The sequence below is a fragment of the Oryctolagus cuniculus genome, chromosome 15 (genome assembly GCF_051225735.1).
Source record: "Oryctolagus cuniculus isolate XC-2025 breed Fujian yellow rabbit chromosome 15, ASM5122573v1, whole genome shotgun sequence".
Classification (NCBI taxonomy): Eukaryota; Metazoa; Chordata; class Mammalia; order Lagomorpha; family Leporidae; genus Oryctolagus; species Oryctolagus cuniculus.
Genome location: NC_142881.1, coordinates 28,794,114 through 28,813,500, shown reverse-complemented (window position 1 = coordinate 28,813,500; position 19,387 = coordinate 28,794,114). Strand labels below are relative to the sequence as shown.

Sequence of the window (19,387 nt, the reverse complement as noted above, 5' to 3'; positions counted from 1 at the left end):
TTTATTTGAAAGAGTTACAGAGAAATAGAGACAGAGAGAGAGGTCTTCTATCCACTGGTTCACTTCCCAGTTGGCTGCTATGGCCAGAACTGCACCAATCCGAAGCCAGAAGTCAGGAGCCAGGAGCTTCTTCCAGGTCTCCCACATGGGTGCAGGGGTCCAAGGACTTGAGCCGTCTTCTACTGCTTTCCCAGGCCATAGCAGAGAGCTGGATGGGAAGTGGAGCAGCCAAAACTCGAACTGGCGCCCATATGGGATGCCAGTGCTTCAGGACAGGGCTTTGACCCACTGCGCCACAGCACCAGCCCCTCTCTTACCTAATTCATAATATTAGTCAAAACGGAAACTACTAGACACTCACTCTACAGACTGGATGGGAGTATAGAAACATCATGAAAATGTTACTATTAATTTACTGCCCTTAAGAGCTTGCAGAAAAGCCACCTATGGTACCAATTAATTTTCTTCTAATTCTGAAGCTAGAAGCTCTTAAAATGGGATGACATTGTGGTGTAGGATAAGCCACTGTTTAACAACACCAGCATCCCATATCACAGTGCTGGTTCAATTTCCAGCTGCTCTGCTTCCAATCCAGTTTGGGGGAATGAACCAGGGGGTGGATCTTTCTTTTTCTCTCCTTCTTCACTCTGTTTTTTGTGGTGTTTTTTTGTTTTTCTGTTTTTTTTTGACAGGTAGAGTGGACAGTGAGAGAGCGAGAGACAGAGGGAAAGGTCTTCCTTTGCCATTGGTTCACCCTCCAATGGCCGCTGTGGCTGGCATGCTGCGGCCAGCGCATCGCGCTGATCCGAAGGCAGGAACCAGGTGCTTCTCCTGGTCTCCCATGTGGGTGCAGGGCCCAAGGATTTGGGCTATCCTCCACTGCATTCCCAGGCCATAGCAGAGAGCTGGCCTGGAAGAGGGGCAACGAGGACAGAATCCGGTGCCCCAACCAGGACTAGAACCCGGTGTGCCAGCGCCGCTAGGCAGAGGATTAGCCTAGTGAGCCACGGCGCCGGCCACTCTGCTTTTCAAATAGGTAAATCAAAGAAGCAGCAGTAGGGGCCGGTGCTGTGGCATAGCAGGTAAAGCCGCCGCCTGCAATACCAGCATCCCATATGGGTGCCGGTTTGAGTCCCAGCTGCTCCACTTCTGATCCAGCTCTCCGCTATAGCCTGGGAAAGCAGTGGAAGGTGGCCCGAGTCCTTGGGCCCCTGTACCCTTGTGGGAGACCTGGAAGAAGCTCCTGGCTTCAGAATGGTGCAGCTCTGGCCGTTGTGGCCATTTGGGAAATGAATCAGCAGATGGAAGACCTCTCTCTCTTTTCTCTCCCTCTCTCTGAACTCTGACTTTCAAATAAATAAATCTTTAAAAAGAAAAAGAGAAGAGATATTTGTTTATTTTTTAAAAGATTTATTTATTTGAAAGAGTTACAGAGAGAGCTAGAGACAGAGAGATGTCTTCTATCTGCTGGTTCACTCCCCAAATGGGTACAAGAGCTGGAATTGAGCCCATCTGAAGTCAGGAGCTAGGAGCTTCTTCCAGATCTCCTACATGGGTGCTGCTGCCCAAGGACATGGGCCATCCCGGGCTCTGGGATATTTGTTTATTAATTACTATTTAATTTTACTGAATTTTCTATATTATTGATAAAGTTGTCCAAATAAAAATTACCTAACTCTCAAGTATGGTTTTGGAGGCTTTTTAGTGAGATTTTTGAGAAGTGGTTGTTATTGAAATGTTTCTGGATGAGGCAACTGATAAACATGTACAACTTGTTTCCTAGGGCTCCCATAGCAAAATACCAAAACCCAAGATGGCTTAAAACAACAGAAATTATTATTTAACAATTCTGAAAGTTAGAAGTACAAAATCAACGTATTGGTAACCGGGCTGTGTTCTCTCTTACAACGCTAGTTCTTTGCCTCGTCTATCTTGTGTTGGCTTGTAATCCTTGGTATTTCTTTACTTATAGATATATCATTCTGGCTACATGACATCTTTGCCTTGTAAATCTTTAGTTTGTCTTTCATCTGTGCACGTCTGTAAGAGTTACATTGCATTAGGACACACCCTTAAAAACCTTATTTTAATTGTATCATGTTTATGAAGTCTATTTCCAGTAAGGTCATATTCTGAATTACTGGGGTTTAGGACTTCATATCATATTTAGGGGACAGAGTTCATCCTGTAGCATAGCTAAAGATTGGAAAGATACATAGGAAAGAATAAATAATAATTAAATAGTAGAGGGAACGAATTGGGTAAATTTCTTTTTAAGTGGAAAATTAAAATGTGTCTGCCTTCCAGTTACACTATGTTTTTTAAGGTACTGTACATATAGAGGTAGAAGTGGTACATTTCTGGAACCAGGTAGTCCTAAGTTTAAAAGAATATCTATCTTGAGAATCCCATCTTGAATTTCATAGTTGTCTTTGTTTTGGGGAGTGACCTTTAATTCTATTAAGGTACTAAACTTTTTATAGCTTTGGAATGAATGGGAGCATTTGTCATTTGCTTTAAACTTGACACCAGTATGTATCAACTTGATAAATGACATAATTAATTCTGTCCTCATTCCATATATACTGAATAATCACAACCTGAATCTATAGAATTTAAATATTTTGTCAAAGTGTTTTAGAAACTCACTGAATAAGCTTTTCTGAGATAGGAAAGTATACTTTTCACTAATCTTACAAAAATTAAATTTTACCAGGCTCTAAGCAGAATAAATTCCCTGACAAAAGAAAAAGGAGCTCTGTGGACTCAGATCTAAAAAGCACAAGAGAATCTCTGATACCAAAAGCAAAAGAGTCCTTTTTTGAAAAGCGTCCTGACGGACCACATCAGAAAGAAAAATTCATAAAACATATTGCTCTGAAGACACCTGGTGATGTGTTGCGCTTGGAAGATATATCCAAGGAACCTCACGATGAAACTGATTACTCCTCTGCAGGCTCAGCACCTTCAAATTCTGGCCACCATTCTTCTAGGAATAGTGACCAAATCAGTGTGGCAAGTACCAAAGACACTAAGATGCATAAACCCCACTCACCTTTACCTCAGGAAAAATCTGCAGTTAAAAAAGCTAGCAGCCTTCAGAAAACTAAAACTGCTGGCTCTGTGACATCAAAAGAGACAAAACTTCTACCTTTACTTTCCCATGTTCCAAGTGCTGGTTCCTCTCGGGTACCATTAAATACTAAAAATTGTACTCTTCCAGTTCCTAAAAAAGATAAAGAGCGTTTGTCATCTAAAGAATGTTCTGGGCATTCTACAGAATCCTCCAAACACAAGGAACACAAAGCAAAGACTAATAAGGATGATACTAATGTATCTTCAGGGAGAATTTCTGGGGAATCTTTGCATTCAGAATATGGCACTTCTACAAAGTCTCCCCCAGCTGCTTTGGAAGTTGTGCCGTGTATCCCAAGCTCTACAGCACCTTCAGATAAAGAGAGTTCAGGAAATTCCAACACAGGTAGCAGTGCACTGAAAAGAAAACTAAGGGGTGATTTTGATAGTGATGAAGAAAGTTTAGGTTACAACCTAGACAGTGATGAGGAAGAGGAAACATTAAAATCACTGGAAGAAATAATGGCTTTGAACTTCAATCAGACTTCTGGAACTACAGGAAAGCCTCCAGCTGTTACCAAGGGTCTTAGGTCTCAATCATCAGAATATACAGTAAGTACTTCTATGACATTTTCCTTAACTTGAAGAGGGAAAGATGGATTGATTAGTGAAAGAACAGATTATTAGAACTTATTTTAAAATTAATATTTATCACAACTCATAATAAACTGAAAATGGTATAATTCTTGTTTGATGAGTTTCCCATAAATCAGTGGTCTCCAAACTTTTTTGATCACACACACTGCTGTTAGTAAAAAAATTTTGAGCATGTACGCCAATATATGTGTATACTTATAGATTACATACATGTACCACTAAAATGCTGTGTACTTTCTGAAGCATATGCAAAAACATAATTTAACAAGAAGAAAATGAGTATTTTCCTATAGAAGTTATGTAGAAGTTACTATGGACTAAGTTCTACTGGAGTTTCTATAGAAGTTCCATATAAATAGAAGTTCTATTATTTTCTTCCTGCACCCCAACGGATCACCTTGCACACCCCTGCTTTGGAGACCACTGCTGTAAATGAAGGTAGAGTGTAGAAATGTTGTTAATTGTGGTGTGCAATTTTTATTTATAAAGTGCTTCATTCTATCTTGGGAATAGCTGAATTAAATTCTAAGATGTCTGTAAAAGTTGGTGGGGATCATATTAATATTCTGTGGTAACATCTAAAAATTGGTAGTCTGATTCCACTAAAAGAACTTGAAAGTAAAGACAGGGTAGCCACAGAGCCCTTGGGTGACTGCAGTTAGATCCTAAGAGTAGCAGGGTTTTATAAGTAGTACCTTTCCTGGTAGATGGTAAAAATCAAATTGCCTGCAATATAAAATATTAGATTTAAAGCATGATGGTGAAAATTATCTTTTAAGAAAGGCATCCTCCTGGCCCAGGTTACTGAAATAGAAGATAGTCTTTAGTACTCTGAATAATGTTAAATATCCCAGTTTTTATACTAAGATGTATTGTAAAATATTTCTGAATTTTCTTCTTGTTCTAGGAACATGGTCACAGTGGGACTTACACAAATACTTTAGAGCGTCTGGTGAAGGAGATGGAAGACACACAAAGGTTAGTTGTCATCATGATGAGTTTGCTGGATTTAGCATACAGCTTGTTTGGTTTAGTTTTAATTGACCTTTCTTTTTGTTTTTTAAAGATTTCTTTATTTACTTAAAAGAGTTACACAGAGAAGGAAAGGTAGAGAGAGAGGGAGGTCTTCCATCCTCTGGTTCAATCCCCAATTGGCCTGAATGGTGAAGCTGCACCAATCTGAAGCCAGGAGCTTCTTCCGGGTCTCCCATGCAGGTGCAGGGGCCAAAGGACTTGGGCCATCCTCATTGCTTTCTCAGGCCATAGCAGAGAGCAGGATAAGAAGTGGAGCAGCTGGGACTCGAACTGGTGCCCATAAGGGATGCTGGCACTGCAGGCGGCAGCTTTACCAGTTACGCCACAGCGCTGGCCCCTAATTGACCTTTCAAAAGAATCACAAGAAACTAGCTTGTATTTTGTGTTAGTACTACTATTAACAGTTCTTCTGTTGTCAGCTATGTTAGAAATAAGAAATACTGGCCGGCGCCACTGCTCACTTGGCTAATCCTCCACCTTGCGGCGCCGGTACACCGGGTTCTAGTCCCGGTCGGGGTGCCAGATTCTGTCCCGGTTGCCCCTCTTCCAGGCCAGCTCTCTGCTGTGGCCCAGGAGTGCAGTGGAGGATGGCCCAAGTCCTTGGGCCCTGCACCCCATGGGAGACCAGGATAAGTACCTGGCTCCTGCCATCGGATCAGCGCGGTACGCCGGCCGCAGCGCACCAGCACTGCCAGGTGGCCCTGTGCAGGCTTCCGATCCCTTCATCTCTGCCTGGTGGCCCTGTGCAGACCAGGGAGCAGTGGTCTGGGGCCCAGAGAGAAATGAGATTCGTGCCAGTACTTGGAAGAGGAGCCTTGGTGGGGGGGGGGGGGGGGTCAGGGCGTTGTTACTCATGTCAGGAAGGCGTTTGGCCTGCATCAGGGGACAGCACAGGGACTCAAGGCCTTGTATAGGGAGAGGGTATAGGATGCTGGGATTCTTTCTGTTTTGTTTTGTTTTGACAGGCAGAGTGGACAGTGAGAGAGAGACAGAGAGAAAGGTCTTCCCTTGCCGTTGGTTTACCCTCCAATGGCTGCCACGGCCGGCGCACCGCGCCTATCCGAAGGCAGGAGCCAGGTGCTTCTCCTGGTCTCCCATGGGGTGCAGGGCCCAAGCACTTGGGCCATCCTCCACTGCACTCCCTGGCCACAGCAGAGAGCTGGACTGGAAGAGGGGCAACCAGTACTAGAACCCAGCGCCCATATGGGATGCTGGTGCCACAGGCGGAGGATTAACCAAGTGAGCCACGGCGTCGGCCCCAATTCAAGGAGTTTCTGTGATACTAATTCAGAGAACTTCACTTAAGAGTTCAGCTGGCTTGATTACAAAGGAGTTGTGTAATATTTCAAACTTGATAACCAAATAGCTAGCTAACTGTAGGAATCTGGCAGACAATTAATATGTCAAAAGTTTTTACCTTTCTGAATTTAGTTTGAGAAATTATCTCTATTATAAAATCTGATCTGGAATGTGAAATCTAAAGTTGCTTATTTAAAATGGACCATTGCTTAGCCCAAAAGCAAAGGTACTAGTTTGATCTGATGATTTGACTCTTTCCTATAATGATAAAGGAATACAGGTACTAGTCATTTACTGTTGTATGTACTCATTTGTTTGAACTGGGGTTGGGAATAAAAACATTGATTAAAATAACTCAATCTTGCCAGCACCGTGGCTCACTAGGCTAATCCTCCGCCTTGCGGCGCCGGCACACCGGGTTCTAGTCCCGGTCGGGGCGCCGGATTCTGTCCCGGTTGCCCCTGTTCCAGGCCAGCTCTCTGCTGTGGCCAGGGAATGCAGTGGAGGATGGCCCGAGTACTTACGCCCTGCACCCCATGGGAGACCAGGAGAAGCACCTGGCTCCTGCCATCGGATCAGCATGGTGGGCCGGCTGCAGCGCGCTGGCCGTGGCAGCCATTGGAGGGTGAACCAACGGCAAAGGAAGACCTTTCTCTCTGTCTCTCTCACTGTCCACTCTGCCTGTCAAAAAAGAAAAGAAGAGGAAAAAAAAAAAAAAAAACTCAATCTCGGGGCAGGCATTCTGGCACAGCAGGATAAGCCACTGCCTATGATGCCAGCATCCCAGAGGTGCGCTGGTTCAAGTCACAGGGCTCTACTGCCCATCCAGCTCCCTGCTCATGCACCTGGGGAAGCAGCAGAAGATGGCTCAAGCACTTGCGTCCCTGCCACTCAGTGGGAGACCCAGATGGAATTCCAGTATCCTGGCCTTGGCCTGGCCCAGCCCCAACCATTACAGCCATTTGGGAAGTGAACCAGTGTATTAAAGATCTCTCTTTGTGTCTTTCCCTCTCTCTCTGTTACCCTGCCTTTCAAATAAATAAATCTTCTGAAAAATAAAATAAAAAATCTTAAAGAGGCAATATGAGCAAGAACCTTGGATCTAGCCCAGACTCTGCATTGTGAACATGCATCCTGAGCTTTTCCAAGTTTGACTTTTCTAATGTCCACTTCTTCACCTATAAAATGGGTAATAATAAATTACATGGAGTTGTGAGGATTAAAAGGATTAAATGCATAAAACCCTTAGTGTAGTACTTGTCACATAGTAACTGCTCAGTAAATGTTAGCTGAAATGATAATGACAGTGACAACTACTGCAGGTTGCTGGGACTACTAGAAGTCAAATAAATGTTAAAGATTACTAAATTAGTGGTGTTTATTCTTGATACTTTTCTTTCCCCATTCTCTAAATGATTTGGATAGATCACTTTTAAAATCTTTTAACAGTAAAGAAATATTCAAGGTTTTTATGTGATGAACACTATTCTGATTCTATACAGAAACTAAGTAAAAGCCTAAGACCTAAAACAACTTTTGGGGGCTGGCGCTGTGGCATAGCAGGTAAAGCCACTGCCTGCAGTGCCAGTATACCATACGGGCATCAGTTCAAGTCCCAGGTGCTCCACTTCCTATCCAGCTCTTTGCTATGGCCTGGGAAAGCAGTAGAAGGTGGCCGAAGACCTTGGACCCCTGCACCCGTATGGGAGACCCGGAGGAAGCTCCTGGCTCCTGGCTTCGCATCGGCCCAGCTCTGGCCTTTGCGGCCATCTGGGGAGTGAACCAGCAGATGGAAGATTCTCTCTCTCTCTCTCTCTCTCTCTCTCTCTGCCTCTCCTTCTCTCTCTGTGTAACTCTGACTTTCAAATAAATAAAATAAATCTTTAAAAAAGAAACAGACTTTTCATGTTTTACTGAAAATGGTATATTATATTATATGTCATGATGTATTGGGGAGACATGATTTAACTTACTAAGTTTTTTTTTAATTTTTAGGATGAATTATTTATTATAGCATTCTTTTAATCCTCAGGCTAGATGAACTGCAGAAGCAGCTACAAGAAGATATAAGGCAGGGCCGAGGCATTAAATCCCCAATCAGAATCGGAGATCAAGATAGTACAGATGATGAAGATGGCCTCTTGGAAGAACACAGGTATGGTATTTTTTATAATGTATGTATGTCATTTTACAGTTTTTGTTTTTTGGCCGGCACCGTGGCTCACTAGGCTAATCCTCCGCCTTGCAGCGCCAGCACACCGCGTTCTAGTACCGGTTGGGGCACCGGATTCTGTCCCAGTTGCCTCTCTTCCAGGCCAGCTCTCTGCTGTGGCCAGGGAGTGCAGTGGAGGATGACCCAAGTACTTGGGCCCTGCACCCCATGGGAGACCAGGATAAGTACCTGGCTCCTGCCATCGGATCAGCGTGGTGCGCCGGCCGCAGCGCACCAGCCGTGGCGGCCATTGGAGGGTGAACCAACGTTAAAGGAAGACCTTTCTCTCTGTCTCTCTCTCTCTCACTGTCCACTCTGCCTGTCAAAAAAAATATAATTTTTGGTTTTTTGTAAAATAAATAGGCCTTTGATGATTATTTCCTTCATGAATCTTTACTGGGTTTCTAATCGTCTGTGATGGTATTAAAAGGCAAATGTTAGAGGCAAGTTACGCCTTTTCTTTTGTACTGATTATTGTTCCTTCTCATAAGACAAAAATTGGGAGCAGCAAAGCATACTTTTTCTCCGGCTGGTCGTCTAACCTGGGATTAACATTGGACGTAAAGTTTTCTTTGCACCCAGCTTTTAAGTACAAAACCATGTGCAGTATAACTATTTGGTATTCAAGTAACATGTTTTATGTTTCAGGGAATTTCTAAAGAAATTTTCAGTTACAATTGATGCTATTCCTGATCATCATCCAGGTGAAGAAATATTTAATTTCCTTAATTCTGGAAAAATTTTCAATCAGTATACCTTGGATTTAAGAGACTCTGGTTTTATCGGACAAAGTGCTGTAGAAAAGCTTATTCTTAAGTAAGTAGAAATTAACATTATATCTTTTTCTCTATAAAAATTACTTTAAAAGACTTCTGACCAATGTAATTTTCCGGTTTCCTAATCCTTTTTTTGCCCTTTATGATATTTTACTTAATTATAGGAAGCAGGATAGGAAAGTTGACATGCTTTTATTAGTTAGGATTAAGATCCATAAATAGCAGTGACTGTCAGAGTAAAAGGAGCTTAAACAAGAGTTTATTTCTTTCTTAAGTTAAAGAAGGGTAAGAGGTATAAAGTCTAGGGCCAGTATGTTGGTTTCACTATTCTTTTTCTCTGTCATTCTTTTTTTTTTTTTTTTTTTTATGTAAGATTTTATTTATTTATTTGAGAGGCAGAGTTACAGACAGTGAGAGGAAGAGACAGCCCTGCTCCAGCTGTTAGCCATCTGGGGTGTGAACCAGTGGATGGAAGACTCTCTCTGCCTCTGCCTCTCTGTTTTTTGTTTGTTTTGTTTTTGTTTTTGTTTCGACAGAGTTAGTGAGAGAGAGACCGAGACAGAGAGAAAGGTCTATCCTTCCATTGGTTCACCCCCCAAATGGCCGTTATAGCTGGCGCGCCACGCCGATCCGAAGCCAGGAGCCAGGTGTTTCCTCTTGGTCTCCCATGTGGGTGCAGGGCCCAAGCACTTGGGCCATCCTCCACTGCCTTCCCAGGCCACAGCAGAGAGCTGGACTGGAAGAGGAGCAACCAGGACAGAACTGGCACTCCAACTGGGACTAGAACCCGGAGTGCCGGTGCTGCAGGTGGAGGATTAGCCTAGTGAGCCGCAGCACCGGCCTGCCTCTGCCTCTCTGTAACTCTGCCTTTCAAATAAGTAAATAAAGTTTAAAAAAAAAAATGCAAAATTAGATGTTAGTATAGACAAGTAATCTCAACCACAAACCAGATGTTAGTATGGATAAGTAATCTCTACCTAGCTAGTCTGATTTCTCTAGGTACTTGATATCTTAGAGCTAGAGAGATCATATCAGTTCTGGTGCTGAGTTTTACGAAACAGCGTTCTGCGAGCTAGCAAAAGCAGAGGAGGTCCTAAGATTTTATAGGCTCTTTCAACACTGCCAACAAATGTAGCGTTGCCTACTAGACAGGCGTGAAGCTGAAATAATAGATCGCATCAGCTTTATGCCATCAGTTGAATTTGTTTTGAGAGTAACCTGTCTATATTGGTGTGGGATCCACCTACACAGGATGATTCGCTTTTTATTGTCTTGATTGTGTCAGATGTGGTGGTAGTAGAAATGCTTTGCCATGAAAGTAATAGTCATTGATTTCACTTTATTTTTTCAGATCAGGAAAAACAGATCAGATTTTTTTGACAACACAAGGCTTCCTTACCTCTGCTTATCATTATGTCCAGTGTCCTGTACCTGTGTTAAAGTGGCTATTTCGGGTAAGAGAAATGTTTGGAGGGTTATAGTTGCCTGCTACTGTATTTCCCAGTCAAAAGCAAGTTTTTATATCTAATTTTACTTGCATATTCTTAGGGGAAAATTAATATATCAAACCCGTGATTTCAGTGGATTAGAATATATAAAAGGAGTCTGAATGCATTTAAAGGAAATGTTAATACAGATAGTATGCAGGATAGTCAATAAAGTTATATGTGTCTGAGGCACTTCATCACACCAGTAAATCACTGTTACAGTTAGTTTTAGAAAGGATCTTCAAATGCTTACATTCCCTAAATTTTGTTTTATTTATAGGGGTACCAATATTCATTTTCAGGGATTTTATTGTATACTAATATTTCCCCATTCGTTCATATGTGTGTGTGTGTGTGTAAATCCAACTGTTTCTCTTTTTTCTATTTATATTTTCTACTTAAATCCACTTGAATATCTTAATTTTTATTTTTAAGTGTAACTTTTAAAAATATAGATGATATTGATTTTATATGTAGAGTCCTGGTATTACTCTAGGTACTTTGTCCCTTTAGGCAAATGACATCATTAATATAGAAGTATTGTATCATCCAATTCAGGGTTAAATGCAGTACATCCTAGAAGAGCTAGGAAGCTATGGAGAGGGACTTTTTGACTAGCTGCTACATCAGCAAGTACTATGATGATGCTCAGTTGGAATTAGCCTCCTCCCATATACAAAGAAGATTATGAATGACAAGTTATTCCCAGGTTGTGAGAGTGTTCCACTTTAATAAAATTCTGAATGTATGAAAAGCATACAATAGAGGAAGATAATTCATGGTATAAGAGAATCCTTTATGATGGTAAATATTTGCTCCAGAAATCTTATTTTTAAAAATATTAATGATATCAGAGAACTGTATCATAAGAAATGAAAAGTAGAAAAAAATGCATGGAGTTTCTATTCCAGGCTTTTTTCTATTTTGAAAGTTTTTTTTATTAATATGAAGAGAAGAGATTTCATGTATTTCTTAGGTACAGTTCTAAGATAACCATACTTCCCCCACTGCCTGCCTCAATCCTCCTCCTTCCTTCCTTCCTTTTTTTTTCCTTTAATTTTGCAAACACCTAATTTCGGTCCACTCCATAATCATAGGCTTAATTCATCGATAACCATAATATTCAACAAGTAAAAAGTAAGAAGACCACAGTTCCACCAGAGCTAAAAACAATCATATCACAAGATGTTTGTTTCATTCCTATACATTTTTTGGATTCTATATTAACTGCCACATATCAGAGAAAACATAGGATATTTGTCTTTTTTGAGACTGGCTTATTTCACTAAGCATAATGGTTTCCAGTTTGATCCATTTTGTTGCAAAAGATAGGATTTTATTCTTTTTTTATGATTGAGAAGTATTTAGAGCATCAGGACTGGAGGGGAGAGTGAGGGAGAGATCAATCTTCCATCTACTGATTCATTTCCCTAATACCTACAACAAACAGGGATGGGCCAGGCTGAAGCTAGGAGCCAGGATTCATCCTGGTCTCCTACATGGGTGGCAGGAGCCCAAGTACTTGGGCCATCTACTACTTTCTCCAAATGGCTGCAATGGTTGAGGCTGGGTGAGGCTAAAGTCAGGAGCCAGGAATTCTGTCCAGGTCTCCCACGTGGGTGGTAGGTGCCCAAGTACCTGGGTCACCTTCCACTGCTTCTGCTTCACCAGGTGCAGTAGCAGGGAGCTGGATCGGAAGTGGAGCAGCTGGGACTTGAACCAGAGCCTCCATGGGATGGTGGCATTGCTGGCAGTGGCTTAGCCCACTGCATCATAATGCCAGTCCCATCTTTTTATTTTTAAATAATGTAGCTGATCAAGGCCTTTTGTTTTTCTTTAAAATTTATCAATTTATCTGAAAGAGTTACAGAGAGAGAGACATAAAGAAAGAGAGATTTTCCCCTGGTTCCCTCCTCAAGTGACCACAATGGCCAGAGCTGGGCGAGGCCAAAGCCAGAAGCTTCATCTGGGTCTCCCATGTGGGTACAGGAACCCAAGCATTCGGGCTGTCTTCCATTTCTTTCCCAGGCGCATTGGCTGGGAGCTGGATTGGAAGTGGAGCAGCCAGGACTCAAACTGGTGCCCATATGGGATGCCAGCACTGCAGGTGGCAGCTTAACCTGCTGTGCCACAGCGCTGGCCCCTGAAGGCCTTTCTTGTAAGATGAGGTCTAAATCCAGGAGTAACTTGTCAGTATAGTTCCCCCATTGACCAGTGCTCATATGCTCCCCTTAAGATCCATCTTTCCAGCAGTTTCTAGTGAGACTTTACCCTTTTGAAGAAAGTAGTGTGGAATGAATCTTGGTGCTGTGTGAGAGAAGAGCATTTTAGGCTGAGAACAGCCAGTGTTGCAAAGACGGTGAGGCAGCAGCATTTGCTTCCAGTGGTTAGGGGATTACTGTTTGTACCCCAGTTAAAAATTTTTTTTTGAGCTGTGCCTATATGGGATGCCAGCACTGCAGGTGGTGACTTTACCCACTGTGCCACAGCACCGGACCCTAAAATGCCATCTTGAAGTCTGGAGTAGAAGAGCTGGTATTGCAGAACAGCAAGTTAACCCACTGCTTGTGATGCAGACATAACCTGTCTGAGTGCTGGTTCAGGACCCTGCTACCCCACTTTTGATCCAGTTCCTTGCTAATGTGTCTAGGAAAGTAGCAGAGGATGGCCCAAGTGCTTGGGCCACTGCACCCACGTTGGAGATCCAGTAGAAGCTCCTGGCTCCTGGCTTCGGATTGACCCAGCTCCGGCCATTGCAGCCATTTGGGGAGTGAACCAGCAGATGGAAAATCTGTCTGCCTCTGCCTCTATAATTCTGTCTTTCAAATAAATAAGTAAATTTTTAAAAAATAAAATAAAAACTAAGGTAACATTTCAAAGAATCTCATTTTGGGCAAAAGCTAGAGAAGTATTCCAATATAGACATTCTTTCATTTTTTTTCATATAGTTGTCATTTTTGAAAGCCAGTTGTGTCAGACACTAGAGAAAACAGCAATGAAAAAAATCAGTGTCAGGGCTGGGCACTGTGGCGGAGCTGGTAATGCACTGCCTGCAGTGCAGACATCTCATATGGACACCTTCAAGACCTGGCTGCTCCACTTCCAATCCAGCTCTCTCTTATGGCCTGGGAAAGCACTAGATGGCCCAAGAGCTTGGACCCCTGCATACTTGTGAGAGACCCGGAAGAGGCTCCTGGCTTCAGATCAGTGCAGCTCCAGCTGTTGTGGCCGTTTGGGAAGTGAACCAGCAAATGAAGGGCCTCTCTCCCACCCCCACCCCCACCCCCCACCTCTACCTCTCGGTAACTCTGCCTTTCAAATAAATGAGTAAATCTTTAAAAAAAAAAAAAATCAGTGTTTCTGGGGACTCGCGTTGTAGCATAGTGGGTAAAACTACCACTGCCTGTGATACCCAGCATATATAGTTGCCACTTGTGTCCCAGCTGCTCCACTTCCGATCCAGCTCCCTGCTAATGGCCTGGGCAAAGCAGCAGCAGATGACCTAAGTATTTGGGCTCCTGCCACCTACCTGGGAGACCTTGCTGAAGCTTCTGGTTCCTGGCCTTGGCCTTGGCCTGGCCCAGTCCAGGCCATTGAGGCCTTCTGGGGAGTAAGCCAGTGAACAGAACATTTTTTGTCTCTGTTGCTCCCTTTCTTTCTGTAACTCTATGAAATAAATAAATAAATCTTGAAAAAAAAGTGTGTCTTATATGGCGAAGTCCACATTCTAGTACAGAGGAGACAGACACTAATAAGAGTGAATGTGCACATTTGTAAATATCTGTTATGTCAGATTATAAGTGCCATGAAGAAAACTAAAGTAGGCTAAGGTAAATATGGGGAGTACCAAGGTGAGAGAAAAAGCATCCTTTTTTTATTTTAAAAATTTATTTGAAAGGCATAGTTAGAGATGGGGACAGACAGATTTATTTATTTATTTGAAGGTCAGAGTTAGAGAGAGGGAGAGACAGAGAGAAATCTTTCCACTGGTTCTCTCTCCTATTGGCCACAATGGCCAGAGGTGGGCCAGTCCAGAGCCAGGAGTTTCATCCTGGTCTCCCACGTGGATGCAGGGATCCAAGGATTTGGAGATCTCTTGTTTTCCCAAGCCAATAACAGGGAACTGAATTGAAAGTGGAGCAGCCAGGGACTCAAACCAGTGCCCATATGGGATGCCAGCACCGTAGGCAGCAGCTTTTACTATGCTACCGCACCAGTCTTGAAAGTTTACTCTTTAAAAATCTTTATTTTGGGGGCTGGCGCTGTGGAGTAGCGGGAAAAGCCGCCACCTGCAGTGCCAGCATCCCATAAGGGCGCCGGTTCAAGCCCTGGCTGCTACACTTCCTATCCAGCTCTCTCGTATGGCCTGGGAAAGCAGTAGAAGATGGCCCAATTCTTTGGGCCCCTACACCGCGTGGGAAACCCAGAAGAAGCTCCTGTCTCCTGGCTTCAGATCAGCACAGCTCTGGCCGTTGCAGCCAACTGGGGAGTGAACCAGTGGATGGAAGGCCTCTCTCTTTCTCTCTCTGCCTCTCCTTCTCTCTCTCTCTGTAACTCTTTCAAATAAATAAATCAATCTTTAAAAAAAGAAATCTTTGTTTTGACAGCCAGCATTGTGGCATAGCAGGTAAAGCTGCTGCCTGCAACACTGGCATCCCATCTGGGCACCAGTTCAAGTTCCAGCTGCTCCACTTCTGATCCAGCTTCCTGCTAATGTACCTGAGAAAGCAGTGGAAGGTGACCCAAGGGCTTGGGCCCATGCACTCATGTGGAAGACCCAAAAGAAGCTCCTGGCTCTTGACTTCAGAGTGGCCCAGCCCTAGCCATTGGTGATCATCTGGGGAATGAACTAGTGGATGGAGGGCCTCCCTCTGTCTCTCCCTCTAAACTCTTTCAAATAAATAAATAAATCTTTAAAAAGAACCTTTGTTCTTATCATTTCCAAAGGGAATGCATGTTTAATTATAAAAAATTTAAATAAAATGGATAGATTAAATGTTCTTTCTGTAAACTTACCTGTTTTTTTGTTTTTTGAGAGAGAGCTAGTGAGCTGCCATCCACTGGTTCACTCCCCAAATGCCTGTAATGAAGCCAGGAGCCCAGAACACAATCCAGTTCTCCCACATGGCTGGTAGCAACCCAAATGCTTAGGCCATCACTCCTGCCTCCCAGGGTCTACGTTAGCAGGAAGCTAGAATCAGGAGATTGGAACCAGGACAAATTCAGGCAGTCTGATGTTGGACACAGTTTTTTTTTGTTGTTGTTTTGTTTTGTTTGTTTGTTTGTTTTTTTGACAGGCAGAGTGGACAGTGAGAGAGAGAGACAGAGAGAAAGGTCTTCCTTTGCCGCTGGTTCACCCTCTAATGGCCGCCGCGGCCGGCGCACCGCGCTGATCCGACGGCAGGAGCCAGGTACTTACCCTGGTCTCCCATGGGGTGCAGGGCCCAAGGACTTGGGCCATCCTCCACTGCACTCCCGGGCCACAGCAGAGAGCTGGCCTGGAAGAGGGGCAACCGGGACAGAATCTGGCGCCCCGACCGGGACTAGAACCCGGTGTGCCAGCGCCGCAAGGTGGAGGATTAGCCTAATGAGCTGCGGCGCCGGGCGGACACAGTTAGCTTAATCAGTAGGCTGAAGGTCTGCTTCTAAAAAATTTTTTTTTCAAGTAGGCTAAGAAGCTGGGTTTGTGGTACAGTGGGTTAAGCAGCTGGCCTCCCATATCACAGTTTGAATCCTGGCTGCTCTGCTTCTGATCCAGTTCCCTGCTATTGTACCTGGGAAGTCAGCAGAAGATAGACCAAGTGCTTGGGCCCCTGCCACCCACTGAGACATGGATGGAGATCCCTGTCTCCTGGCGTTAGCTTTCTGTTGCTGCCATTTAGGGAGTGAACCAGTAGATGGAAGATTGACCTCTATCCCCTTCTTCCTCTCTAACTGCCTTTCAAGTAAACAAAAAAAAATCTTAAAAAGTAGGCCCAGTTCTCAAATCCAAATATCCAGGAACTGTTCATTTTGGCTAATGTTTCTAGATTCTTCTCTGCATGCAAAAATTGCTAATCTAATATAAACAGAATATGTGATAGCAGTAAATTATTTCCACTTCAAGAATACAGATATTAACATCCTTTTTAAAAGTCATCTATTTGAAAGAGAACTCCCACCTTGTTCACTCTCTAAATGCCTGTAACAACCAGGGCTGTGCCAGGCCAAAGCTGGGAGCCAGAAACTCAGTCTTGGTCTCCAACATGGGCGACAGGGACCCAGTTACTTGAGTTATCACCTACTGCCTCCCAGGATGCACATTAGCAGGAAACTGGAATGAAGGGAGGAGCCAGGATTCAGACCCAGGTACTCTGATATGGATACAGGATATGGATTAGTTTCTTAATCACAATGCCAAATGTCTACACCCTTGTTTGTACTTTTTAATGGCTTTATGGTATTCCTTTGACAGACTGTATCATGAATTATTTAACCTATTATCAACTGAGGGAAGTATATTACTCAGTATGCTTTTTTACACATTTATTTACCTGAAATTACTATATTGCACTCCCTCAGGAACCAACACCCCAGCCCCCCCCAAATGATTGTTGGCCAAACCTTGTCTTGTGTGCCACATGTGCTGCCTCCTAGTGGCCGGGATTAATAGCAAACATTTGAGGAATGACAAAGGCTTTATGCTTAAGTGAAAGCAGAGTTTGTATTATTCCCCTTTACATTTTATTTATTTATTTTCAATTTGTTTGAAATGCAAAAACAGGCCTTCCCAAATACCCGCAATAGCTAGAGCAGGCTAAAGACAGGTCTCCCTGTCTCCCATGTGGGTGGCAGTACTTGAGCCATCATCTGCTGCTTCCCAAGGTGAACATTAGCAAGAAGCTGGGTCAGAAGCTGGAACAAACTCCTACCCTATCCCTTTTACATTTTAAATTTAAGTTTATTATGATCATAATCTGTAGCTCCTAATCAAAAGATAGCAATTGAGGTGTGTGTTCTGTACAAACCCACTTAAATTACTTTCAGGAGCCAGGAGCTTCTTCCAGTTCTCTCACGTGGGTGCAGGGGCCCAAGGACTTGGGCCATCTTCTACTGTTTTCCCAGGCCATAGCAGAGAGCTAGATCTGAAGTGGAGCAACTGGGACTTGAACCGGCACCCATATGAGATTCCGGTACTGCAGGCAGCGGCTTTACCCAATATGCCACAGCGCCAGCCCCAGACTTCTTTCTGTTTAGTACACATGCTCCTCCTTTCTCTCTTTCCTCTGGCTTTTGGTCTACCTTTCAAATAAAATTTTTAATAAAATAAAAATCTAAAAATTTTTATTTTCAATTTGAGATTTTGTTCCAAAATATCCTCTAAAAGTAATAATAATTATATATTTCTATATCTAAATTTCTGTACTTTAAGACTGACTAGAGGGGCAGATGTCGTGGCACAGTAGGTTAAGCCACTGCTTGAGATACCCACATTCCATATTGGAGTAGAAGTCCCATCTCTGCTTTCTGTCCAGTTTCCTACTAATGTATATACCCTTGGAGACTGCAGAAATGGCTCACTTCCAAATAAATAATTTTTTTTAGATTTATTTATTTATTTGAAAGGCAGAGTTACAAAGAATCTTCCATCTGCTGATTCACTCCCCAGATGGCAGCAACAGCCAAAGCTGGGCCAGTTTAAAGCCAGGTCTCTCACATGGGTGCAGGGGCCTAAGGACTTGGGCCATCTTGTGCTGCTTTCCCAGGTGCATTAGCGGAGAGCTGGATCAGAAATGGACTCAATCTGTTGCCAGTATGGGATGCCAGCACCACAGGCAGCAGCTTTACCTGCTCTTCCATAGTGCTGGCCCCTTAAATATATCTGAAAAAAAAAAATCGGCATTTGTCACACTGAGTAGGATGTTTAATCTCTCTGAGACTATTTGATCATATGTGTGATGAGTACTGCCTCATAAGCTTTTGAAAGGTTTTTCTTTTTATTAAGTTTTATTGATAGGGCTGGAACCACAGCTCACTTAGCTAATCCTCCACCTGCGGCGCCAGCACCCCAGGTTCTAGTCCTGGTTGGGGCACCAGATTCTGTCCCGGTTGCTCCTCTTCCAGTCCAGCTCTCTGCTGTGGCCTGAGAAGGAGGATGGCCCAAGTGCTTGGGCCCTGCCACCCACATGGGAGACCAGGAGGAAGCACCTGGCTCCTGGCTTCGGATCGGCACAGTGCACCCGCCGTAGCAGCCATTTGGATCGGCACAGTGCACCCGCCGTAGCAGCCATTTGGGGAATGAACCAACGGAAGGAAGACACACACTCTCTCTCTCTCTCTCTCTCTCATTCACTGTCTAACTCCACCTGTCAAAAAAAAAAAAAAAGTTTTATTTTTATATTTGAAAGGTAGAGAGTTACAGAGAGGCAGAGGCAGAGAGAGAGAAGTCTACCATCTGCTGGTTTACTCCCCAAATGGCCGCAACGGCCAAAGCCAGGAGGAGCTTCTTCCAGGTCTCCCACGCAAGATAGGGGCCCAAGGACTTGGACCATCTTCTACGGTTTTCCCAGGCCAGAGCAGAAGGCTGGCTTCGGAATTGGAGCAGCCAGGACTTGAACCAGCACCCATATGGGATGCTGGCATTGTAGGCGGCAGCTTTACCTGCTACACCACAGTGCCAGCCCTGCTTATTGAAAGATTTAAGTGAAATATGCAGAAATCACCTTAAATGTAGAATAAATGTTCATGTTTTCTAATAATCTTATTATTTATGTGCTTGACAGATGATGTCAGTTCATACAGATTGCATTGTGTCAGTGCAAATTTTAAGTACATTGATGGAAATAACAATTAGAAATGGTAAGTCT

The 19,387-nt window shown here is 43.5% G+C and overlaps 1 protein-coding gene across 3 annotated transcripts in view; it reads left to right on the top strand.

Annotated features, from left to right (window-relative positions):
• The window catches only part of SLF2 (SMC5/6 complex localization factor 2), a 67,046-nt gene that overhangs the window by 22,976 nt on the left and 24,683 nt on the right, over nucleotides 1–19,387 (top strand). For 2 of the 3 annotated variants that reach the window (XM_008270365.5, XM_002718659.6), the window contains exons 5-10: nucleotides 2,717–3,687; nucleotides 4,640–4,710; nucleotides 8,099–8,221; nucleotides 8,927–9,094; nucleotides 10,406–10,508; nucleotides 19,304–19,379. In XM_008270365.5, the coding sequence (XP_008268587.3) occupies nucleotides 2,717–3,687; nucleotides 4,640–4,710; nucleotides 8,099–8,221; nucleotides 8,927–9,094; nucleotides 10,406–10,508; nucleotides 19,304–19,379 (1,512 nt within the window). Of the gene's footprint in view, nucleotides 1–2,716; nucleotides 3,688–4,639; nucleotides 4,711–8,098; nucleotides 8,222–8,926; nucleotides 9,095–10,405; nucleotides 10,509–15,148; nucleotides 15,462–19,303; nucleotides 19,380–19,387 lie in introns of those variants that run through there. The other variant, XM_089314478.1, reaches the window with a different exon arrangement.